The 25,879-nt window shown below is 40.2% G+C and overlaps 1 protein-coding gene across 2 annotated transcripts; it reads left to right on the forward strand.

Moving 5' to 3' along the window:
- Nucleotides 1-11,446: 11,446 nt before the first annotated feature.
- On the forward strand, nucleotides 11,447-25,440 carry Nudt12 (nudix hydrolase 12). 2 transcript variants are annotated; one of them, XM_005077177.4, is made up of 7 exons: nucleotides 11,447-11,580; nucleotides 13,961-14,168; nucleotides 15,150-15,739; nucleotides 16,566-16,733; nucleotides 18,174-18,287; nucleotides 21,150-21,349; nucleotides 22,531-25,440. In XM_005077177.4, the coding sequence occupies exons 2-7, from the start codon at nucleotides 13,963-13,965 to the stop codon at nucleotides 22,639-22,641; spliced, it is 1,389 nt and encodes a 462-aa protein (XP_005077234.1). In that variant the 5' UTR covers nucleotides 11,447-11,580; nucleotides 13,961-13,962; the 3' UTR covers nucleotides 22,642-25,440. The 2 variants fall into 2 exon arrangements, with proteins under 2 accessions (XP_005077234.1, XP_012973923.1); XM_013118469.3 differs by having other exon boundaries at nucleotides 11,451-11,580; nucleotides 13,957-14,168.
- Nucleotides 25,441-25,879: the final 439 nt, after the last annotated feature.

A 25,879-nucleotide genomic window follows, 5' to 3' on the forward strand; every position in this document is an offset into this window, starting at 1 on the left:
GGGCTAGAGATCATCTACCTCGTCGATGCTGTGATTCGGGCTAGCTTGATATTGTCTGGGTCCTGTGCAGGTACCTCAGCTGGTTCATGTGTGTGATATCTGTCATGTCCAGACAATGTTTACTACCATTCCTTCCCATCCCCCAGTCTCCTGCCTCCTCCTCTGCAGTGCTCCTTGGGTTTTGGGAGAGTAGCTTAATTTCTATGCCCCACTTAAGGTAGACTACTCCGCTTTTTTCTCTGGGCATTTTTACAAGTTGGGCCTCTCTTTGCTGACTGCTGCCCATCACAAGAAGCAGCCTCTCTGAACAGGGTTTAGAATATTACTGTTGGCCCAAGAGCTAGGCAGAGCATAGAAATGCAGGCTGAGGGAAAAATATTATTTTAATTGACGATAATGAATATTTCAATAAGAAAAAGTTATATGTATTTAAAACCAAGAGAAAGGAACATTCACATAACAACTGATAGCTATATATAATTAATGAAGTTTCCCTCCTTGTTTATTTACCATAGATCAGGCAAAAACCATAGAGATATAGATGGAAAGCATACTTCTACCAGTGAACACATATCTTATATTTTTGTTGACTGTATTCCTTTTGTCAGGGTAGAATGTTTGTATGACACGGCGCAAATGTCAAAAGCCAACTTGTGGAAGTAGGCTCTCTCCTTCTGGCATGTGGATCCAGAGGATCAAACTCAGGTCATCAGCCTTAACAGAGAACACATTTGACTGATGGAGCTTGCCAAAGTTATGGATAAATGGACCTGGGGCTACACAAGATGAATACAGGAATGCAGAAGAAATGTTTATTGTTATATTAATCGTTAAATAAATAATAAAATAATTTGTTAAAATAATTCTTATCATACCACTTTTAATTCCATAAACAGAATAGAATATATGTTATTTTAGCATTATAAACCTTTTATATGTGTATAATGTATAAGGTAAATGAGCATATAAATATATTTTAATTAGTGGCATTTCATTTAACAATATGAAGGACTATGTGTTCCCTTGAATTCAGTGAATAACAAACATTTTAGACAACTGAAAAATGAGCAGATTTTCAAAGATTTTTGGCACTCTTCCTGCAGGTAAATGTAAACACATGCTCTGGGATACATAAACTGTTGCAGAGCCAGTACAGTAACATCCAGAGAAAGCCCTTAATGATGATCTGGGCACAGTCAAAATGACAAGGGCAAAGTAGAGACTGATTATGAAGGGGGGGAAGTTTGCAACCTATACATCAGGCTGGCTTTCATCATCTTTTCCATTCTGGCTATACATTTCTCCACATCCTTCTAAAAAAGTAGGCTTACAAGTCAAGCTATAATATACTATCCTGCTTGAGATCATTAAAAACACAATGATAAAATTGCTATGATTTCATGATAACACTTTTAAAAAGAAATACAATCACTACCTGACCATATTATGCGAAGTTCTTCCTTTCCCTACGTAAGTGAAATTAAAACTTGATCATGGAAAATAGGAGGAAGGCAGAGGTCGTGTGAAGATGGAAGGGAGGCTACTGGCTAACAACAGACAATGAAGTCTGGACTCAAATCACCTCCTGTATCATCCTGGAGAAGGGGCAAAGTGGTACTGTTTCTCTTTCCTTCTATGCTTGACAGGTTCCATAGACCAAGGGTAAGCTAATAAATCTATATCCAAGTGTATCAAATTTCCTGTGCTAAGGAAATAAGAAAATAAGTAAAAAGAAATGGTGAGAAACAAAGTACCTCATGGTTTATCCAGTGGACGTTAATTATGTTTTTTTAACAAATGAGAGATATTTTGTATAACTAATTTTGGCTAAGTTTAAATTCTGGAAAAGGAAAATATTTGGTAACAGAATATGATCCATTTTTACCTTCCTTGAGGGTCTATTCATCAATAAAATTTTAAGAATTCTTTCTGGGTTTTTGAATGAACGAATGAGCCATAGTTTAAACTTTATTGCAGGTCAACGAGCCTGACCCTTCATAGGCAACATCACATTGGAGCCTGCCAATGCCACGGGAGCTCAGTGTGATCTAAATTGGAGGTATTTTTACCAACCACATACAACTTTTGAACTAAGACAAAATGGAATATGATATGAGCTATCACTACCAGTGCTTTTTAAACAAGTAATCATTCTTTGACCTAGCTTTCCAAGTATTTCACATGACCTTCTGTAACAACTCTAGCTTCCCCACAATCCTGTCAGTGGGATTTATATTGGCGCTAGCTAAACAGCATATTCCCAATAAATATATTCTCAAGAATCTTTCATAAGAACTTAAAATAGAAAAAGCATTTTGACCCCAACATTAAAAGTCATTAGAAAATGCTGAAAAATTCATTTTATCTATCATTCATCTATCTATCATCATCTATATATATATGCATATATATGTATTATTATGTGGATACATATAGAGAGACATACATATTTACACAAATTCATGACTTTGGAATGACTATATTCCTTAGAAAAAGAAATAGAATATTAATTTTTTTCAAAATTCTGCAAATGAATTCAGATTGACAGCTCTGTTGAGAGACTAAAAACAAATGTTCTCTTACAAATTCAAAAAGTGTTTACTAATCACTCTAAATGTTATTCCTCTTTTTAATGTATTCTGAAAATATCTTAGCAATCAGCAACATATTATTGTTGTAATGACAGCTGAGGAGGCAACAGAAATCCTCTCTGTGATGCTAAAATCAGAGAAGTTGTGGGCAGCTGGAGGAGCAGGACAGAACACTTTGTTTAGAAATAATATGTAAGGTGTCCTCGGATCACAGGCACTTCAAGCCGGTCATTTATTCCAAAATTCTAGATTTACATCTGAAGGAACCTTATATTTGGCACAAAAACAGAATATAATCAGCTGCAACAGTAAATTAACCTGCATGTGAGCATCTAACATGTGACTTTAAATACAGCACTAAATTAAGCATCCTCTGTAGAGAAAGAAGGGCCTCTGAATCATAGAGCAGGTAACAAACCTAAGGCTCTCAATCATGGCTAGGAGAATTTATGTGCACTGCAGACATTCACTCTCCTAGAAGGTCATCACTTCACAGCCTGGGAAATAATCCCTGCCAGCCGACTTGCAAAGTGCCTGAGGCATCACTCCTGAGAGGCATAACTCGTCTTCTTTCAAGGCTAGAGGTCAGAGCCATGATCACAGCTCCATCAAATTTAAAGGAAAAAGTATCTAGGGTCAAAAATATCCCGAGGAAAAAAAAAGAATACTGAAATTCAAAAGAAAAAATATGTTGCACTCCTCTGGGCTTTGGCAAGGTGATGGAACAACCTGTTGCAGAATATTAAATGTAGATTTTTTTTCATCTGAAAGCTTCAAAAATAGCTAAACTAAAACTGAATACAGAACCTGATGGATGTCAGGCTATAGTCAGTTTTGAGGACATTTTAAAATGCTACAAATCCATTTAAATGCTCATCAACCTAGACATTCTAAAATAGAAAAAAAAAAATCAAGTGTAAGTGACTTACACATGAAATGTGAACCGCAGCTTGGTGCTTAAATTACTGCGTCAATTAAGTCAAGTACACAGAAAGAGTGCTGCTCTTTCAAGCAATGTTAATTCTGTCTCTGATCAGACAAATTTCTCCTCGCATCATGGTTGTTGCTCCATAAAACATAACTCATACCTCAAAAGTGGGGAGATGATCTGTAAATAAGAATAAAGCGGTGTTTGGGAACTAAATGCATAAACTAAATTGATGTGAAGAATACAGTCATCTCCACGTACTTCCAAGAGTGAAAAACTGAGAGTTGTTTTGGAATAAAACCGTAAGACAGATGAAATCACCATTAACGTGAACAAAAGTGGCTTGGTACCCATAAAAACCTCAAGCAAGTGCGTTTAAAACTGAAGGGCACTTCGGGATGCACACATCGCAAAGGGTAAGATGTTTTATTCTGACCATCTCCACTGACTGCTATCACGTGCTGTCATTTCCAGTAAAGGGAAAGCTTTTTGCAAAAGGAGAGGAAGTAGGAGTGGCCTTAGGGCAGAGAAGCTGGGAGGCGCTGACTGAGCCACGCCATCGCTCATCCAACCAGGACTCCTGAGCATCAGAACTTTATGTCAAGATTTTATGGTGTAGTTTTCTGATACCTCTGATACTAGCACACTCTGCTACTACTCCCTTAGCAAGTAGAGTATTCAACTTACTTTCAGCTCCTAGCTTGGCCCTATTTTTTTTTCTAATGATCAGGTTCTACTGAGGTGAGTTAAAGCTTCTGACAAAGAAGGTAGCCTATACTATCTCGCTGTTACTGGTCCTTCAAAACTCAGTTGGAAGGTCATCTCCTTGCTGTTGTCTGCACTCCTAAGAATAGACTACACTGCGGTGTGGTCCTAACTTGAGCCTGACTTCACGGCTTATTATGCAAAGGTTTATTTCTTGCTCATACAAATCTCTTGAAGATCTGCCAGCATTCCGTGATGCCTGCCTTCCAAGGGTGAATGCCAGTCCTGAATCCTTGTAGCTTTATCTTAATGGGGTTTCCAAACTACAATAGCAAAGTGACGAAGACCTGAGGGGAGGGGCATGTACTACCCCTTAACTGCTTCAGCCAGAAGGTCACCACTTCAGTCACTTCTGATAATTAATTAAAAATGATCAAACTCCAAGGCCATGATTCTATGGAAGGAACTTGAGCGGTAATTTCTTGGCAGACAACCTTTCCAAAAAGGCTGGAGCAGAAGAAAAGCACTAAGTTCCCGCCACCCCCTTTTTGACCCTTCCCTGTACATCTACACTCAGTACGCTCAATGAGTTCTCTTCTTTATTGTAACACACGCAATTGTCTGTCCCTTAAATTGCTTCACCAGATGAAGATTTCCTTGACAAAAAAGGAGATATATTTCACTGCCCAGTGTGTATAAGCATATATGAGGTAAACATAACCACAGAAAATCAAATGAATGATAAATACTATTTAAGAAAGAAAGTGTGGCAACAATATCCCAAATGTGCCAAAGTTGATAAGAAGACAGTCGTATGTTGGACATCACCAAATAATTACTTAAAGTCTCTTATATGCCAAGTAAAAACCATACATCAGGAAGGAACAGTCCTTATATGGCAGCTACAGTCTAATTGGGAAGCACACTGTATGAACATCAGAGATGAGAAATATAAAAGTGAAAAAATAACAATAAGAGGTTGTTTTGGTTTCTCTTCCATTGCTATGATGTAATGCACTGGCAAAGACAACTTAAAAGACAAAAAGGATTTATTCTGGTTCACAGTTCAAGGATGAACACTATCAGAGCATGGAAGTCAAAGCAACAGACACTTAAGGCTGCTGGTCACAACCCATTCACAGTTGGGAAACCAAGTACAATGCATTCAAAGTTGCTGTTCAGTTCCCTTTCTCAGTGTACACAGCTCCGGACCCCAGCAAGAGAATATACTGCCACCTCCATTAATAAAGACCAGATAATTTTCCACACAAGTGCACACAGGTGCCTATTTCCCAAGTGGTTCTAGAATCCCTGAAGTTGACAATTACTATCAACAGGGAGCTACTGTAAACCGGGGCTACTAGGGAAGATTTCTAAAGAACATTTGAACTTAAGCATAAATGGAAAGGTCATGTACTCAGAAAACTCAGGGGAAGACAATTATGAGGGGAAAAAATAACTAGATCCAAGGTTCTAAGACCACAGCAAACCTGGTATATTCCAAATTGTAATATTTGTTCTCTCAGTTTATTGTAGCTCTCCTATTGATACTTATGTTGGCACATGTTAGGAAAATTAGTTACATGTCAAACTATCTTGTATTAAGGACCACTCACACAGAGAGGTAAAGATATTAAGCATGAAGGAAGCACTAAGTATGCTGAGTGAAAGTGTGCTGTTGACATGAGCTGATCATGTCATGGACCCTAGACTCTGGTCCATGGAAAAATGCCACGGCCTTCCCTCCAGGTGTGAACTTGGAGGAATGGAAAAGTCCTGTGACGGAAGTGAGACTCGGAGAGATGGCAGAGCCTTCATCTAGTCGGTATGCAGAAGTTTATAGTGTGTTTAGTGTGTCCACCATAGCTTCCCTCTCCTGCTTGCTTTCAACTTTAAGGCTGCTCCCCTACAGAGGCCTCTCTTACAGAGATGAGCTAACCTGGCCTCTGTGTTCAGATTTAGGCAATAACACGGCCTCCCTGGTCAACTGCATGTGACACATACTCAGCTCCCCAGTGCTACAGCTTCTCTATCAGGAAGCCCCGTCCACCTGAACCCAGCTTGTGTGTCCTGGGGTCTGTGTGTTTGTCTTTTCTTCATGCTCACACTGTCCCAGTCAGGTCCATTTGGGGAGCCACACTGAATGTAGCAAGTGACACCCCAATAGAGACAATGATGTAACCACTGGCTATAGATAGCTCTTATAATTTAGATGGGGGAGGCATGTCCAAGGGAAGCACTGTTAGACAGTTAAAGAAATAAAGGGAAAGGAAGAAACCAAAGGAGAGAAAGAAAGAGGATCAAATGCAAACATAGAGAAGCACATTTTATTTCATGGCTGTCAGAAATATGAGACAAGCAGAATCGAGACATAGGCAATCATGTGTCAGCACTGTGAGAGATTTTGAGAAACTATGGGTGCAAAGTCAAAGCATTACAAGTCAATCAATTCTTAGATTATGTTCAGAAGACATGCTGGTTTCCAAAAGAGCCTGTCGGGTTTTGTTTTGTTTTTTGTGGGGGTGAGCCACAATACTGTACATGCCCAAGGGGTATGGGACAGGTAAAGATATAAAAGGAAAAGAGAAAGCAAATCACTCCCTCTTAGAAGCCTGCCATGCTTCTTATCTTCTCAGCTTGTGTGTAAATTTTATCCGGTTAATAAATACATTAGCTTCTCCATTGCATTGACTTCCCTCATCAGTTTTTTCTCTCTTTGCTCTTTGAGGACCCACAACCCAGCTCCCAAATAAATACATGTGGACTTATTCTTACTTATGAATGCCCGGCCTTAGCTTGGCTTGTTTCTATCCAAATATTCTTAACTTAAATTATCCTATCTACATTTTGCTTCTGGGGTTTTTACCTTTCTTTATTCCACATATCTTTCTTTCCTTCTTACTATGGCTGGCTTTGTGCCTAGGTGGCTGGTCCCTGGCATCCTCCTCCTCCTTCTCTCTCTCTCTCTCTCTCTCTCTCTCTCTCTCTCTCTCTCTCTCTCTCTCTCTCTCTCTCTCTCTCTCTCCTCATTCTATTTATTCTGTCTGCCTCACAGCCCTGTCTACCCTCTCCAACTCTTTATTAAACCAATCAGGTGTTTGAGGCAGGCAAAGTAAAAAGTAACACAACTTCACAGAGTTAAACAAATGCAACACAAAAGAATGCAACCTGTCTTCCCATCACTACACAAATATCCCACAGTATAAACAAATGAAATACAACTTAATAAAAAAGTCCCCAACAAGGAACACTGCATTTGGCCACTTGGGAAAGAAAAGGACAAGAGCTGGAGGTATTCAGTGATGAAGGACCTAAACTTGTTCCCATTTTCACTTTCAGTTTCTAGAGCCTTATATTGTGACCCACAGATGCACAGCCCCTACCTCTCAGGACAGCAGACTTGCCAGATGAGTTCCAAAGATTTGCCCCTTCAGATTACAAAGAATCGGCCACTTCTCCCTGAGAAATAGCTACAGATAGTGATTCAGGTCCAGCTTGTCCCAAAATGCCTGGTGCCACAAATGCTGACCCTGAGGAGAATGTTTAGGAGGACAAAGCCACCAACCCATGGCAATATTGTCCCATGAGTCTGGGCCATGAGAGGCTCAAGGAGAAGTGGCCTCACTCCTTCCAGCAGGCCTACTTTAGGAGAGATTAGGGGGAAGATATTGATAGTTGGACAACTTACCCGTATTTGAGCAACCTGAACTAAATCTCCTGGGGGAAGTGCTGCATTGCCATGAGACTGTACCTTTCAATCATTAAGATCAACCAGTCCTGCATGTTCTCTGGGTCTCCTGCTCCATTTAACCAAGGTCTTGTTCAGAGAGTCCTCAGTAACACGCCCTGGTCTCCCTCTGAGTAGTTAAGCATAGCAAAATTTTCCATCCACCCAGGGCTCTAACTGTTATTTAAAACTGGGCAAGAGCAGCATAATTCCTACACCACAGAATTTCTACAACCCCAACATGCTTCTAGGTACCAATTACAACACTGCAGTACCAACAAATTACAAATTACACAGGCCTACCAACAAATTAGTATAGCTGTCTTAAGGGCATGGAGACCTGCTCACTAAAAGGAAAAGGCCATGTCACTGACTGATATTCACCAGGGCCTGGAACAGTTGTACACAGTTTTTATGGCCCAGCTCTTACAAACTACAGGGCTCCTTACCAACGACCCTGGAGAAGAAAAGGTGTTTCTGAAACAACTGGCTTTTGAAAATGCTAACAAGACTTATAAGGAGGCCCTTGGGAGTCTCTAGAAATGCTTGAAGGTCCAAAAGATGATTGGGTTGTGTGCCAATATAGGTCCTGGTCACTGTCAAGGTCAGTGGCTCTCTCAACTACCCTTAAGGATGTTGTATGCTCTGAGGGAACAAGCTGTGCCTGTTATGCATGGGAAGAAACGAGACATTTTTGCCAATAAGAGCCACCAGGGGGATCTCAAATTTAAAAAAGGAGTAGGGTCTTGTAGCTCCTGGATGGTCCACACAGCGCGGTGCTTTAGATTTCAGGGAGAATCCACTGGGATAAGGAATGCTGCTCACAAAGGACTATTCATAGACAGCACCTGAGAAAGCTTGAGAAACAGCCTCTGTGGCCTGCCCTGGCCCAACCAAACAGTAAGGGGTAGCACTCTACGGAGCCCCACAAAACAGCAGGGCAGATAGATGACCCTCAGCCACCAAAGCGCACCATTGATCAGCTCTATCAGGCAACGTCAGTGGATGGGGGATTGAACCTCAGTTCCACCAATCAGTTCATCACAAGCCCTCACATGGGGACCCAAGCCATCCCTACTAGAGTATACAGGCCCTGGTCGCCAAGCATACTAAGACTTGGGGTGTGGGTGGGACTAAATTGGCTGCTGCCACTGCTCTGGTGGAAAAACAGTTAAAAGCTGGGCACATAGAATGGCCCGGTGTCTCCCAGTCTCAACCTGTAAATCCCGATGTAGCTCTCTACTGCTCCGGTGCCATGTGTGCCACCATGCTGCCCACCAGGATGACGACGGACTACACATCTGAAACTGTAAGCAAACCCTCCAGGAAAGGGCCAAAAGCCATCTTCATTCCGGTATCTTTGTAAAATTATAGAGGAGAACACGGCATCCTCTCAAAACCGAGAAATTTGCAAGCATTGTCTCAAAACACAAAACACTTCATGATTACCGAAACTTTTGGAGGATATAAATTGGGATAGACTCCCACTTAACCTTACCACCCAGGGAGCTTCTTCTCTTTTCCCTAATTTTAGAAAAAGGGACCAAACCTTTTTATCCACATCATCTACTTCTGAGGCGAGGATGACCCTAACTGTGGTGGAAATGGCGCTGCCCGATATTTATTTAAACTAAATTTCTTAAGCCATGCAGAGGATGATCTCACTGCTTCAAAACAAGACTGGTTGTCAAGGGACAAGAGCAAAGCCTATGAAGAAAAATGGTTTGGCTTGTTCCCCATGCTGTTGTTGGAGTGAGAGGATGCTTGTGCTTTTCCTGAACAGCCACATGGCGTACCTTCAAAGCCTATAAATATTCATGGATCCAGTCAAGAGGCTGAGAGTGAACCATTGAAGCTCTTAGGGTGGCCATTGAAGCTCTTAGAGCTGTCTGAGAGGAGGAGGCTTGTTGCAAGAACTGCAAGAAAGATGTTGGCACCCACAATTGACTGAGGAGGGAGAATAAAGCCTGGGATTCGGAAATATCTAGCAGCTATATATCTGATGTGACTCGTAATTATGTCCACCTTACTTAATTTTCTACTGCTGTGACTAAACACCAGGACAAAGGCAACTTGAAGAAAGAGTTGATTGGAGGGGGGTACCTATAGTTTCTACAGAGGGGTTTATGAGCATCACGGTGGAGAGCATGGCAGCAGGCAGGCGGGCACTGGAGTCACAGCTGAGGACTTACATACTTGGCTTCAGGTAGGGGGCAGGGGTGCCAGCAGAGAAGGCTAATTGGGAATGACATGAGCTTTTGAAACTTCAAATCCCACTTCCAGGGAAATATGTTCTCCAATGAGGCCACACCTCCTAATCCTTCGAAATGAGTTCTAGCAACTAGAGACCAAGATTTCAAATGTATGAGCCTGGGCTGGGGTGGACATTCTTCTTCAAATCATCCCAACAGCTAGTCACAGTAAGAAGCATAGGACAAAGTCTAAGAAACAGTCATGGAAATATAGTTGGGCCACAGGTTGTAGCTCAGCAATAGAATGTTTACCATGCACACAGGAGGCTCTAGGCTCAGTCCCAGTTTGAGCATCACACAGGTACTCTCAACAGTTATATGCAATATTAATGTGAGAAAGAGCCTGGAAAGCAATGGTCAGTCTCAAGACACGCCTCAGTCGTTGCTGACTGACAAGAACAGTTCCCTGGTTTGGGAATTAGAAGACCACTAAACACCAAGCTACTCAAGGAGACAAATAACTTTTGTAGGTTTTGGAAGACGAAATCATTGGAAACGAAATTCATGAAAGCAACAACCTTGTATTGTGGGTGCCAAGTCTGGTCCTGAGAGTATTTCATGCATTATCACATGTAAGCCTGTAATCCGGGAGGTATGACGGAAGCTCCACGCACCATTTTATAAGGACTACATAAATAAGCGTGCAGACTCTGTGATGACACTTTCCATATAATGTGAACTGAGGTTTTTACAGAGTACAGTTTGTGGAAAGCGATGCAAGAAGAAGGCAAATTGGGAGACACTTAGCACTGCTTCAGAATAAAGTCCTGAAGGATTACAGTTTTATTATAGTATTTTAAAACTTGAACATGGCCAGGTGCACACCTTTGATCCCAGCATTTGGGAGGCAGAGACAGACAGGTCTCTGTGAGTTCAAAGTCAGCCTGGTCTACCAAAGTTACAGAGAATCCCTGTCTCAAAAGACCAAAACCAAACAAACAAACAAAAAACTGAATATGAAAAAAGTGGGAAGATAAATCAAATAAAAATAAATGGGTTAAAAAAATAGGTATAGTCTTAATCTAATGTGTGAAGAGATTGCAACATTCAAACTGAAAACTGAACTGTCGCAAAATGAAGGAAAATTGGTGAGCTGGATAAGAAATACTGGAAAGCAAGATCATTATCGCGTCGTCGTCAGCACTTTTCTCTGCACACCTCCATCTGGGGGAAGAATTAGCGGCCAGGTCCCTACCCCACCCCAATCTCCAGTCCGGCAGAGTGAGTGGCCTTAAACTACATCTCCCATAAAGCAGTGCGAGGACGGTGGCCCTCCACCGGAAGTTCTGAAAGCTACCTCCAGAGCCGGGAGCAGTGGGAGCTGAGTTTGCCCACGGAGTTCTGCATCGCGGTCGCGGTTTCTCTGGTCACACTTGGGTTAGTAGCCCCAGCGGCGTCGGTCGGCCCCGTGCTGTCCCTGGGCGTCCCTCGCGGGCTGGTGGCGCAGCCTGGCAGGGCTTAGAGGGCGCAGGCGCAGGACGTGGACCTGTGGCTGCGTGCGGGCCATAGCTGCTAAAATTTCTGGCCAAGTTTTCGATGGGGTAAAGCAAACTAGCAAACTACTTCGGATGCGTCTCCTTGAGAGAAGGGAGTCGTACAGTAGAAGAAACAGTAATCTGTTCGCGGCGTCTGGCCCTATGGAGACACATGTTTGCGTAGTTTGCTCTCAGTGGCTTAAATGGGTCTTGACAGCCCAGCGAGTGGAATTTATTAAATGATGGTTGGTGGCTTAGGTGACAGGTCCACTCTGACGCCCTATTGTATCCTGCTAGAGCCATGCTGGGCAGGTCTAGGGGCCCAGGTTACTTATTTAGTGAAAGCGGATGTTGGTTTGGTTAAAATCTAGTTCCTTTGAAACTCAAGTCCCTTCTGATTGTCCTCTGGGAATAGCATTGGAGAGCAGGGGACATGCTTTGTCCTGCCCTCCCAGCCTCGCCCTTCCACAGCACCTGTCAATAAGAAAGAAATGATTGACAGGTAGTGCGGCCCCATCCCCGGAAGGCGGCCTGGTGGTACCTCTAAATGACTTTTGTACTGAGAAAGCGAAAGGACAGGGGCCTTTTTTTTTTTTTTCTTCTTAGTACAGAGAATGTTTTGTGCATACGTACTGCATCCATGGTAGTGTATGGCACAACATGTTTGGGGAACCAGTGTTGCAGTCACCCGGGGTGATCAATTAGGACAGTGAAGGAGTGACCATGAACTCTGAAACCGTGACCTCTGAACAGGGAATAGTGAAGCAGTCAAAGTAAACTTCCCTGGACGATCTGCAACAGGACCTTGTGAGTGTGATTTAAGAGAAAGGGACTTTGGAAGATGCTTAGGAACTCTTCATATGAAGCCCTGCAATATTACAGCCCTGGCCACGATATTTTAAAGTATTTGTAAACTTCAGTATGAAAAAGTGGGAAAATAAGTAAAATAAATAAGGTCAGAGTAAACTGACAGATGTAAAGGTCACTCCTGGATTCACTGCCAACAGGTTTTAAACAAGTTTTTTAAAGTTTTAAGCTACTTATACTTAATATTTAATTTTTTATTTTTATTTAATTTTTAATTGTATTTTACGTTCCAACCTCAGTTCTTCCTCTTAACTTAGGGTGCCAGGCTTTGTTGACCCCCCTGGCAGGTGGTGCCCTTTGGGAGGAGTGAAATGGGGAGTGGGCTGCTGGAAGGGAGCACTGTGGCTGGGATGTAAAATCAAATTAAATTATTTATAAATAACAGAAGACACAAACGGGAAAACAGATGCCAAGTCAGAAAGTTGGTCTTTGAGCATTTTCCTGAACTTTGTACCGACTACACTACAGGTTTAACTAGCCAGATTGCTGTTTCACAATCCAAAAGATAGAAGAACCAAGAAGACAGAAAGAGTACTTTGTAGTTAACAGATCGTTGAAACACAAGTCATTTTTTTAATCTGTAGTTTTTTTAGTGCAGCTCTGAACTACAAATTAAGAACTACAAATTTAAGATCCATGCCTTTGCTTTGTTTACAACAAAACAATACCAGGGCAATCGAGGTTAATCATTTTAAAAATTGCTTCAAGGACTACAGCGTGGCCAACAAAAACTGTACCCAACAATAGGTACAAAACTGCATTGTCATCTAATTTGTGACGAGGATAATCACGCAGTGCAAAGAGACAAAGATAATTTCAAGAATGGTGCTGGGTCATGAAGTATCCACAAATGAAAATAAATCCTGACCTAGTCTACCTCACACCGTGAACAAAACTTAGTACCATATGGATTGCAAAATTAATTATGCAAAGGTTAACCAGTAAATTGTTTTTATGTGAAGTTTTAAAGGCTCTTAAATAACTGTAGAGTCATAATTTTTGAGAGATGACATCTATGACATAGTATAGGATATTACTTATCTGCTGAAGCATCTGCTTCTAATGTCACCTGCTTTAGCCCTGTCCCTGCCGTGCCCCTGATGTGTTCTTCTGTATCTCAAATGCCCACTCCTTTTTGTGTCGTTACGGCTTCTCTACCATCCCAAGCTCCTCATCTCTGCGCATCTACTCCTGGGCGCATAAATTGAATTATAATTCTCAACTGTTAACGATTTCAAAGTCTGCATGACAGTAGCAGTTGACCGTGAGTTATCTTTTGACAGCTGGGTGTATTGGTTTGGAAACTTACTGTGTCTCCAAGATAAGCTGTTAAATAGTGTTCATCCATCCATGCAAAAAGCAGCTGCAAGTAAGGCTTTCCTTGTTTTTGTGTTTGTTTGTTTGTTTTAAGGAAGAAATGTCATACACAAAAGGAAATCCAAAGCGGGAAATCATTTCTGAACTCCACTGTTCCGCTGCAGAAGGAGATGTTGCCCGGTTGGCAGGGATACTCAGCCATTCCCCATCCCTGCTCAACGCAGCCTCTGAAAATGGCTGGACCGCCTTAATGTATGCCGCACGGAATGGGCATCCTGATGTTGTCCAGCTTCTGCTTGACAAAGGGTAAACACCTTAGGGCTGTACCACCTCAAAGGGTTTGTGATTCTATTTCTGCTGTCACGTCCTTTCACGATATCCTATAGACTGCTTTATATTGATGGGCTAGGAAACAGCTCAGTGCTCAGTTTTTTGGGTTTGTTTGTTTGGTTGGTTGGTTGGTTTTGGTCAGAGTTAGTAATTATACACAAGTTTTCGTGTGTAACATGTAGTCTTCCTGTTCGCCGCCTGGTTCCTGTTGCTGCTTTCAGCCCCCAAATAACACACAAGACACTATTTTAGTTATGAAGCTGGTGGCCGTTTCCTCGGTTTCTTATCGGCTAGCTCTGACTTGATTATATATTATTATGTATTATTACTAATATATCTTTTACAAGGACTTATCTTTACAAGGACGCACTCCTGCCGCGTCCGTTCCTCCCAGGAGATCACATGGCGAGAGCTCTCCTCACTACAATTCCCAGAATCCTCCTAGACTCCTAGTCCCACCTATCTTGTTTCCCTATTGGCCAACAGTGCTTTATTCAGATCAATCGGACACATATTTACAGAATGCCATCTCCCACCATTCATGCATGTATGTCAGGCAAGCTCTCTAACTCTGAGCTACATTTGTGAATAATTTAGAGAATAATTTCTTAATTGAGAAGCTAACCCTTCATACTTTGTCTGTGAGGAGTTTAATACCTTCTAAATAAAAAGTGTGAGTCTCTTTATGGCTACCATAGAGTATATAGAATATTTGCATTTCTTTGTGGCATAGAGAGACACATTTCCACTTCATTTAAATGTCTACTATCATTAACCTTTCGTTTCTCACAATTGTTACATGATTCTTTTAACCTTCAGTAGTGAACTATGCAGCAAATGATGAAAAAGGAAATAAAAGCACACATTAGTGGGGCTGTATATGTATTTTGCTAAAATAAATATGAGAGATCTTACTTCTCGTTTTATTTTCCTTCCCATTTGTTTTCTTCTGTCTAGATGTGACAGGTCACTTGTCAATAAATCACGGCAAACTGCACTGGATATTGCTGTGTTTTGGGGTTATAAGCACATAGCTAACATGTTAGCTAATGCAAAAGGTGGGCAGAAGCCTTGGTTCCTAAGCAGTGAAGTAGACGAATGTGAAAATTATTTTAGCAGAACACTGCTGGACCGGAGGAGTGACAAAAGAAATAATTGTGACTGGCTGCAAGCTAAAGAGAGCCACCCGGCCACAGTTTATATCCTTTTCTCGGACTTAAACCCCCTGGTTACTCTAGGTGGTAGCAAAGAGAGCTCACAGCAGCCGGAGGTCAGGCTCTGCCAGCTGAACCATGCAGATGTAAAGGACTACTTGGCGCACCCCGAGAGCATCACCTTGGTGTTCCTTGGAGTAGAACTCGAGATGAGAAAGGGGTGGCATGGTAACGCGGAAGGAGCCCCAGTGGAAGACGAGGATGGTCTGGTTGCTTGGTTTGCTCTCGGCATCGAACCTGTCGCCGCCGAAGAGTTTAAGCAAAGACATGAAAACTGTTATTTTCTTCACCCTCCGATGCCAGCTCTTTTGCAGTTGAAAGAAAAAGAAGCCGGTGAGGAGAGAAAATGCTTGCCTGTGTGGGTAACTGTCTGGCTTTAAGGGGAGTTTGGAGTTGTGTGTGCAGCGTTTGGGTGCACACGCCAGCGAGCAGTCAGCATGAGAACTCCAAGTTTACACCCAGGACACTCTTCCAGCGCTGGTAGCAGTTTCAATCAGTCAAGATCAGTTTCCTCCGAGTGAAGCTCCCTCTCCCTGTGTGATGGTTTCATTTAATTCCTCTTAAAGTTTGAGTCCCTGCTAGACTTTGAACATGATGCCAAAGACCTTGCTGTTGTGTTTTCTGTTGCTGGGCTTTGTTATTGCTAGTACGGGAGGAGTGTCTCTCCCTGTCCATCCTCGTGTGTGTGTGTGTGTGTGTGTGTGTGTGTGTGTGTGTGTTAAAGAGCAATGTGTGTCAAAGAGCAAGGTTAATGCTAGCTAATTCATAAAACACAAATTGTAGGTATATAGGTGGAGTGGAGGTGAGAATCCTTACTAAGTGCATTCATTATTGTAGTGTCCAGAAGAGGCAGCCGATTAGAACGGTAGGAATGAAGATAGATTTTTCACTTGCCATATCGAAAATTAAATTGAAAGGAAAAATAGCTTTTGGGGGGTGGCTACCATAATCTAGCTGTGTGATATTTTTATTTCAGAGATTATTACAATAAAATGTTTAAAACAAAATATAAAAAACGAATAATAACGATTCATAAAGCCATTGGTCAAGCAGTAACTCAGAAAACAATGTATGTGTTTACTGTAGCTTCAAAGCATTGCACCTACATACTACTCCACTTCTGCATGGAGATAAAACTTTTTATACTTCTTCTTCAAAGGGGTCGTAGCTCAAGCAAGATCTGTTCTCGCATGGCATAGTCGATACAAGTTCTGCCCAACCTGTGGCAGCACAACTAAAATCGAAGAAGGTGGCTATAAAAGAGTGTGCTTAAAAGAAAACTGTCCAAGTCTCCATGGCGTCCACAATACATCTTATCCAAGAGTTGGTAAGGCTTTTCTTCTTTTGAAGTGTGTGTGTGTGTGTGTGTGTGTGTGTGTGTGAACATATGTGTACAGGTGCCCTGTAGACCAGAAGAGTGTCATCCCATTGAGCTGAAGTCATGGTTCACTGGGAACTACCGAGCGTGGGTGCCAGGCGATGAACTCTGGTTCTCTCTAGGAGCAGCAAGCACTCTTAACTGTGAGCTGCCTCTGTAGCCCTGTGGCTTTGGTTTGTTGTCTAGTGTGTGTGTGTAGGTGGAGTGTTTGGTTGGTTGGTTGGTTGGTTGGTTGGTTGGTTGGTTGGTTGGTTGGTTTTGTTGATAATGTAATCTCAACTACCTGGAATCTGAGGTGGGAAGATAGTCTGGAAAGTTTTGAGGAACTAAAATGTTGACATTTTTATTGAGCATATGTCATGATTGTTGAGTAAAAGGCTCATTGTTCACAGTCAGTTATGGCTGACCTCTGGTTTGATCAGTTCATGAATTTGCTGCATTGGAAAGCTTCACTTCCAAGCCAGTCAGAGTGACTCCTCTCCACGCAGGGATCATAAAAGTCTCCCGTGGTTCAGCTCCTATTGGAGGCATTCCCCAGCCTTATGTTTAAGCCTTCCCTTCTAGGTGCTTGTGTGTTTCTGCTCCAGATGGAGAAATCCCATAGTCTAGCCCTTAACATTGCAGAGAAAGGAGATGGACTCAGCAGACCCTGATTAAGTCTCCAGGGAGGAAGTGGGCAACTTAATGACAATCTGATTGCCTTGCCAAGGAACACTATGTCCTGGCCCTCTTCAAGATCTAGTGAGGAGGGTTTTTTTAAGTTAATGACTTCTAGAGAGATTAACTGCTTTCTAAATGTTATTATTTTAATGATTCGAACCTAACTAAAGAGCCACACTCACTTTGAAAAGCATTTTGTTGAGGATTGAGATGAAAGGGGGAAAGGGATTTATTGTACTTTTTTTAGTAAAATGTGAAATTTTCAATGTCATGATCTTCCTTAACCTGTGCCTAGTGTAGCCTAAGTACAGAGTAAATGTTGCTAAGATTGGAATTAGGGATGCCAACATCATCTTCCTTTCACTTACTGAAAGTATGCTTGCAGTTTCTCGGCTGTTTATCGCGACATCAGGGCAGCAAGGAGGTGTCATGTAACCAGGAATCTTGTCCCTGTAAGAATCTTGTCCCTGCACATGTAACCAGGAATCTTGTCCCTGTAAGAATCTTGTCCCTGCACATGTAACCAGGAATCTTGTCCCTGTAAGAATCTTGTCCCTGCACATGTAACCAGGAATCTTGTCCCTGTAAGAATCTTGTCCCTGCACATGTAACCAGGAATCTTGTCCCTGTAAGAATCTTGTCCCTGCACTTTATCATTGGCTGATGAGTTCAGTTACATTTCCTGTTCCCTGTGTGTCTGGTTTATCTGTTTGCTTGTTTTTTAAACAGATCCAGTAGTGATCATGCAGGTTATCCACCCAGATGGAACCAAATGCCTTTTAGGCAGGCAAAAGCGATTTCCCCCAGGCATGTTTACTTGTCTCGCTGGATTTATTGAGCCTGGTAAGCCTTTTCTGAATCATTTTTAGAATTTTGAAACATCACATATGACATATAGTCTGCAATAAATGCCATGCTATGAATGGAAACGTTTAAAAATTTTACTGCATTTTTCTTAATGTATGTACATATTATATATATATGTATGTATATATATATGTATGTGTGTATATACATATATATGAGTGTTGTACTGTTAAGGAAAGACAACTTTGTCAGTTTTCTCCTTCAACCACGTGTGTCCCAGATTTAACTCATCCACCTTAGTGGCACATGCCTTTACCTGCTGAGCCACTTGGCCAACCCCAATATACTTAAAACAGTATTTTAATCCAGAAATTTAAGCATTGTAACATTTTCAAACTTTAACAAGTAAGGTAATTTGTTCATTAAAAATGTAATATTCGCTCTGTCATAGATTGCTTTTTGACCAACAATCCAGGTGGCTTACAGTGCGAGATGTGAGTGGCACCCTTTCTGGGGGCTGTATGATTATCCCAAGTACAGTCGTTAGCCTCAATACCTGCATTCACAAGTGTAAGCATCCTTCCTGACCTTTCCCTACAGTGATCAACACCACCTTATGCTGCTTATGTATAGATTGTCGACTTTAGAAGCACATTGGTTCTGTAAGATAAAGTGTTCTCTTTCATCCATTTTTACACGTCAGTCAGAGCCAATGCCTCACATGTAATAGGATAATATTAGGTATCCCATAGCAAATGAGTGAACATGAATGAATTAGTAATGTTTTATCTCAATATACAGTTTTAGTCTGCACTTTTGGGTAATTACAGTAGTAAATATATATTACCCGGCACTCAACTGGAAACTCCTGTATTAAATATTCTGATCCTTTTATGAAGTGGGCACTGTCACATCACTGTCACAGGTGAGGCCACTATGACACAGGGGCTGCATAACCTGCCCCAAATTAGGGCGATAGAAAAGCAGTTTAAACGCAGGCAGTTCCACTCCAGAGTCCCTGCCCCTAATCACCGCCTTGCGCTGAGAAGGGGCTGTGGACACAAAGTAGCACTTCTTACAAAGAAGTTCTTTAGAATTGCTATCTTCTGTGAAAGGGAAAATAAATGGAGTGTCCCCAAGTTTATCAACCACAATCCAAAGCAGTTGGCCAACACAAAATGGACTCCGTATGTTTTTGTTTTGTTTTGGTATTTCTTAATCATGTTGGTCTTCATCTTCCTCCTCCTCCTCCTTCTCCTTCTCCTCCTTCTCCTCTCTTTCTCTTTTTTGTTATTTTGTTTTTTGCTTCTTTTCTTGAGAGAATGAGAGAATGAAGTTGGATGGGTAAGGAGATTAGGAGGATCTGGGCAGAACTGGGGGAAAGGCAATAATATAATCAAAACATTATATATAAAAAATTAAATAATTTTGTGAAGTGTAAGCCATTATTAACTACTAAGTAGTATTTCACATGTGAGTTTTCTGGTGTATATAACTGTTCTGCTGTGGATATTTAATTTATTTAAAGATTTCAACTATTGAAAACAACACTGTATGTAGTATTTTTGTTCCTCTCTTGATGTACATTTACAAGAACTATTTCAGGTGTGTACGTAGAGTAGAATGTCTCTGCATATATTAGCCTATTAAACTTTACTAAACGTTGCCAGTGTCTCTCTAAGTTGTACCGGATAGCTCACCCCCCACCACCAACAGTAAATGAATGCATTAGTCCATATCTTCACCACCTTGGAAGTTTCACACTTTGGTATTTGAAAGAGTGTTTGCTCTATAGCCCAGATGAGCTTCCAACTCATCCTCTTGCCTTAGCCTACCAAGTGTTGAGATCATAGGCAAGTGTCACCAGGCCCAGCATGGGGTTTCTAATTTTCAGACTTTACAATTTGTCCTTCAGAGAAATAAGAAATAGCATGTCATTACTGTGCGTTTCCGTTGCCTTACTGATGGAATGTCATTGTCAAATGTATATTATACACGCACCATTCCTTTTCTTTTCATTATAGATATTTGTGTCCTTTGTCTATTTTGTTCCAGTTTCTTAACCTTAGTTAAAATCGATTTTATGCATTTATTGTTATTACAGCCTGACAAATCTCTTCTACTAGTCTGTGGTCAATTTTCACTGTGTACTTTGCATACTAAAACAAAAACTTGTGTATAGAGAATGCATCAATCTATTTGAAATAAGAACTGTATTTAAAATATGTTTTATTAAATACTGGTATAAACTTTAAAATTTCTAAACATCCAAATTAATTTTACTTAAAATATTTTTATTTTCTCAACTTCCCACAAACCAAGAGCGTTCATTCACGGATAAAACAATGCTTAGAAAGAATTCATCGTGATTTGAATCTCAAGGTTTTAAAGAAAGCTGATTGTCATAATACATGCTTGACAGCAACCCTAACACTTGGGAAGTGGAAACACTAGACTCAGTGGACAAAGGATAGCCTCAGCTACATAGCAAGTCCAAGGTCAACATGAGCTACATAAAACCCTATCTCAGACTAAAACAAAAGATTTTAATGGCGGAGAAAACTAGCCATTTTTAAACCTCATGAAATAATTTGCCTATGAAGAGTGATGCTTGAGATAATAAAAAAAAAACTAACAATGTTTGGTCAACAGTATGTGATAAATAATTGCAGATTTTGTAATAATTTTTTTTACAGCACTGCCAAATTGGGGCTTTTAAGAAATGTAAGTTGATTGTTGGCATTTTGGTATTCCATCTGTGGCCACAGACTTCCAGAAGTAACACTTTCTTCACTTCCAGTCTAGACTTAGCATTCATTGAATGGGGGCTCGTTTGAACTGTTTGGAGCTCACAGCATCCAAGTCACGCTGACCTGTTCTTTTGCCTCACCTGATTAGGGGAGACAATAGAAGATGCTGTGCGGAGAGAAGTAGAAGAGGAAAGCGGAGTCAAGGTTGGCCATGTTCAGTATGTCTCTTGTCAGCCATGGCCAATGCCCTCCTCCTTAATGATTGGCTGCTTAGCTGTGGCAGTGTCCACAGAAATTAAAGTTGACAAGAATGAAATTGAGGATGCCCGATGGTTCACTAGAGAACAGGTAGAGTTCAATTTAATTTCCTTACTCTATCGATTGTTCCCTGATAGTATTTGTTTGGGCATGCAGCAAGGAAGCAAATTTCAGCAAGTGGGATGAATGGCTGCAGCCCCCTCATTATGAATGGATGATAATATAATTGATAATTCCATATAGAAAACGTGCATTGCCGACGTGTCCTGTGAGGTTCTCTTAGAATGATGGCTCTGTGTCATTTCAAATTTCACATGTTGTACTGACTAATGGATGAATGATGATCCCTTTTAGTCAATTTAAAGTATTTATATTCATTCAGACATATCAGATAGTAATCTGAGATATTAACATTCAAGCAAATAGCTCTCAACAAATCAGCAAAAATGCTTGAAATCTTTGAAGTTCTTTTGTGTTTTAAAAGATAATGCTAAAGCATATGGTTTACCAAGAGTTTGAGTACAATGTATAGTGAGTGGATCCCAGGACAGCCTGGAATGCAGAGTGAGACTCCATCTTTTAAAATGTGTATGTGCATATATTTTACTTTATATTACATTTTATATATTATTCTGTCCTATATCATATTTATAGATATTGTAAAATATTTTAATATTTCTTATAATGGTTTATGAAATATTTTAATATTAAAGTATAAAATATTTTATATTTGTATTTTCTTTTCATATAAGAAAAGAAGTAGAAAGAAAAGGACAAAAGAAATATACCCAAGGAAGAGACACGCATATATGTCATTAAATATATAACTATGTTATAATATATTTTCATAAGACCTTTTTAAAATTACGTCTTTAAGTAAAAGAGATTAAACTACTGTACCAACTTTGAGGTTTGTTGTTGTTTTTGTTTTCTTTTGTTTTACAAAGCCCAAATTTTGATTAGAAGAAAAGGACACAATGTAGCATTAATGATGTAGGATCATTTATGGCTTTGCTCATATAAAATTGGTTTTTATCTTGTACTCACAAAACAAATTAGATTATTGTTTCAGAATTGTAGAAAAAGGAACCAATACCAAAAAGCTAACTTCATTTGAAGCTAAGTGCAGAACATGTATTTTGCTTTTATTCACGGCTTTCTTTTCATGTACCTTTCTGGAATGGTAAAAGCTGGAACCCTGACTCCCTGAAGCAGCTGGGAATGCTGTATTACCTGGTCTTCTAATGTGTTGTCTCTCGGTTATGTTCTAGGTTGTGGATGTTCTTACCAAGGGGAAGCAGCAAGCCTTCTTTGTACCGCCAAGCCGAGCTATTGCACATCAGTTAATCAAGCACTGGGTCAGAATGAACCCCAATCTCTAAGTGAAAAATACTAGCATCTGTCGGAGTAATATTTAATTTTTAATACTACTTATTTCACAAATAAGATTAGATACATTATTGATCTTTAAATCCCATAACATAAAATTTGGGAGCCTCAAAAATTTTATAAGTGTTCTTTCCATTATTAACTACAAAATTCATAGTTTTGTAAATTAGAATGGTGCCTCAGCCTGTAAACATTATTGTTGTCCTTCACAATTTTATCTCATAAAACTAACTGTATTTCTACAAAGAGAGATCGTGCTGGAATGAAGTGCACTCTGGAAATGGGATGAACATGAATCCACCTCTTGCAAAGACTAGATTCCTTGCTGGAGGAATGCATCAAAATAACTTTAATGAATTTTGAGCTTCCGTGTGTACTTGGTCATCTCATTACATTCTCTTAGCCTATTGTCCTAGTGATAGCACTGTTATAGTGTTACTTCTGGTTTAAACTGACTAGTGTTAAGAATGATTTTATTTTAGCAATTTACCCATTACTGGCCTCAGAATACAACAGTCATGGGTAGAGAACACATGCACACCAATAATCTGGAGACCTCACTGTTAAATCCAAGCTAACTACTACATATGTCTGTTTTACTTCTACTTAAAGTTGTTATTATTTCAAGTGAAGATTCTCCAATTTTCCACTGGACTTTAACAGTTTGGAAAGGAATTCTTGAAGGTCGGAAACTAAATCTCAACTATATTTACATATTTAATAAAGCACCGTCTTTATTTAATTTTGTGATGAGGGATGTATTATATACTTCTTTTGGATATTCATATATATGTATATATATGTGTATATATAATAATAATTCCCATCAGTATTCATTACACTGAAATATGATATCTTGGCTTTGACCTTATTTCATCACATCCTAAGCACCCTTATTTAGTGTACTTTAGAATTGAATTGCTGAGATCCTAGAGAAAGTAACTGCAATATTTCACAGTTTTACAACAGACATGTATGTTTTACTTGGCTGTTCTGCAGTTGTTTTAACTATATAAATGTACACATTTGACCTCTTTGCTATTCTGTTCAAACTTAAAGAGACCTTAGGCACGATAAATATTGGACATAATGAATGTAACAATTTGTTGCATGCAACTAAGAATTAGATTTTCCCTGTAATAGGAAACAGAAGCTACTACCAAAGACACGTATGGAATAGGAGCCTAGAAAAATGGCTCAGTCATTAAAGTGTTTGCTGTGCGAACATGAGGGCTTAAGTTTGGCTCCTCTGCACCCATTTAAGGAGTAGGGTTCAGAGACATAAATATCTAACCCCAGATTTAAGGAAGCAGAGAAATGAGTATCCTGGGGATTTGTCTAGCGAGTCTAATGAATCAGTAAGCTCAAGAGAGACTGTCTCAAAACACAAGGTGAAAGGCTGGAGATGGCTCAGTGGTGGGAACATTTTCTGTTCACTCTTGGGAAGGATCAGTTTGGTTCCCAAGGTTCCCAGCTGCCTGCACCTACAGCTCCATGGCATCCAAGACCGTTTTCTGGCCTCCTCAGTCACCAACATGCATGTTTACATAAGGCACAGACACATAGAGAGAGTGACTGAAGAAGAGACCTGATTTCCACCTCTGCGTGCCCCCCACACACAGGGAATAGGTTAAAAGGGGTGATGATTGGAAGAATCAAATTGCCAATTCAAATGTCAATTCAAACTTACATTTTTTTAAACCTAAATAACACTTTCTCTGAGAATGTATTTCACTAAGGAATACAACTAGCTAGTTAATTAAAGCTTCTTAGAATTAGAACCATAGATCAAATGAAATCCCATGTAGGCCATTTATATACATGGTAAGTTGGAGTTATATAACTATACTAAAATAATATACTTGATTATTATGAAATATGATCAACTGAAGTTTTTGTTCCAAATGTGCTTCTTAATACCTGTAGACTCCAACATCCTTAATGTTAAAAAGCAAAGTAAAATGAGGATGTCAAAACATATAGACTTAGTTTCCAGTTCCTTCTGTATTTGAGGAAAATCAGTGAGTAAATTGCTGTTTTAATAATCATTCCTAAATTGTGACCTTGAAGAGATGAGGAGAAATGTAAGTAGCAAAGACTGCTATCTTTTTTTTTTTTTTTTTTTTTTGGTTTTACGAGACAGGGTTTCTCTGTATTGTTGTTTTGGAGGCTGTTGGTCCAGCCCGGCCTCGAACTCACAGAGATCCGCCTGCCTCTGCCTCCCGAGTGCTGGGATTAAAGGCATGCGCCACCACCGCCCGGCAATGACTGCTATCTTAACCAGTTCTAGAGGGACGAGTGTCACCCAGGTATTCCCATGGAAATCAGTGTAACACTGCATTACAATATATTCTGTTTGTTTATTGTGTTTTTAATGTTTTCATATGTTTCTTTGACACAAAAAGAAGTTTTAGCCTTCATCATGTACCTGGAAGCTTGTATTTTCCTTTCCTTTTATTTTTCTTTTGCTTTGTTTTGTTTGTTTTTGAGCTGCAATCTCATTGTACCCAAGAAAGACTCAAAATGACAATCTTCATGCTTCAGCCTCTAAAGTTCTTGGATTACAAGTGTGTCCAACCTTACCTGATGAAAGAATTCAAGTTTAGATTTGGTGAAGGGGTGTTGTCCAGTGGCCATATACTTGTGTAAGACCTCCAAGGCACTAGGTTTGAACCCAGGCATTTAAAAAAGAGTCTACTTAAATTTTGAGTTTTGCAGTTTGTTGTAAAATGTAGCAACATTGGGCTTGTGTATACTTTATGTCATTAATAATTAAAATCAGTCTATCTTAATTCCTAGTCTACTATGGTCAATATTTGCATTTTTGAATTTTTACTTGTTTTGAAGAATTGAAAACTCATACCCTGACCTGGCAAAGCAAGCCTATAATTCCTGGTAATCAGTCCTGACGCTGGAGGACTGCAAATCTAACTGAACTACAGAGTGACGCTGGACAACTTAGTAAAACCCTGTATCAAAATAAAACATCAGAAAAGTGATGAGGATCTAGGTCACTGGTAGAACACTCATAGCAGCCTGTGCTTCAATCCACAGTAACCTAAACACAGAGCAGTAAAAGCATGCATTGGTGTGAAAGCTAGTCGGCCTGTTCAGGATTCAGGCAGATGTACTCACTCATGTGTGGATTTTAGACATGGATCAGGAGAGTGCCAGTCTGCACTTCCACTGACAGAGAGTCTGGGAAACAGGAAAGAACCTAAAAGATATGCA

The sequence above is a fragment of the Mesocricetus auratus genome, unplaced genomic scaffold (assembly GCF_017639785.1).
Source record: "Mesocricetus auratus isolate SY011 unplaced genomic scaffold, BCM_Maur_2.0 Super-Scaffold_100010, whole genome shotgun sequence".
In the NCBI taxonomy this organism is placed as follows: Eukaryota; Metazoa; Chordata; class Mammalia; order Rodentia; family Cricetidae; genus Mesocricetus; species Mesocricetus auratus.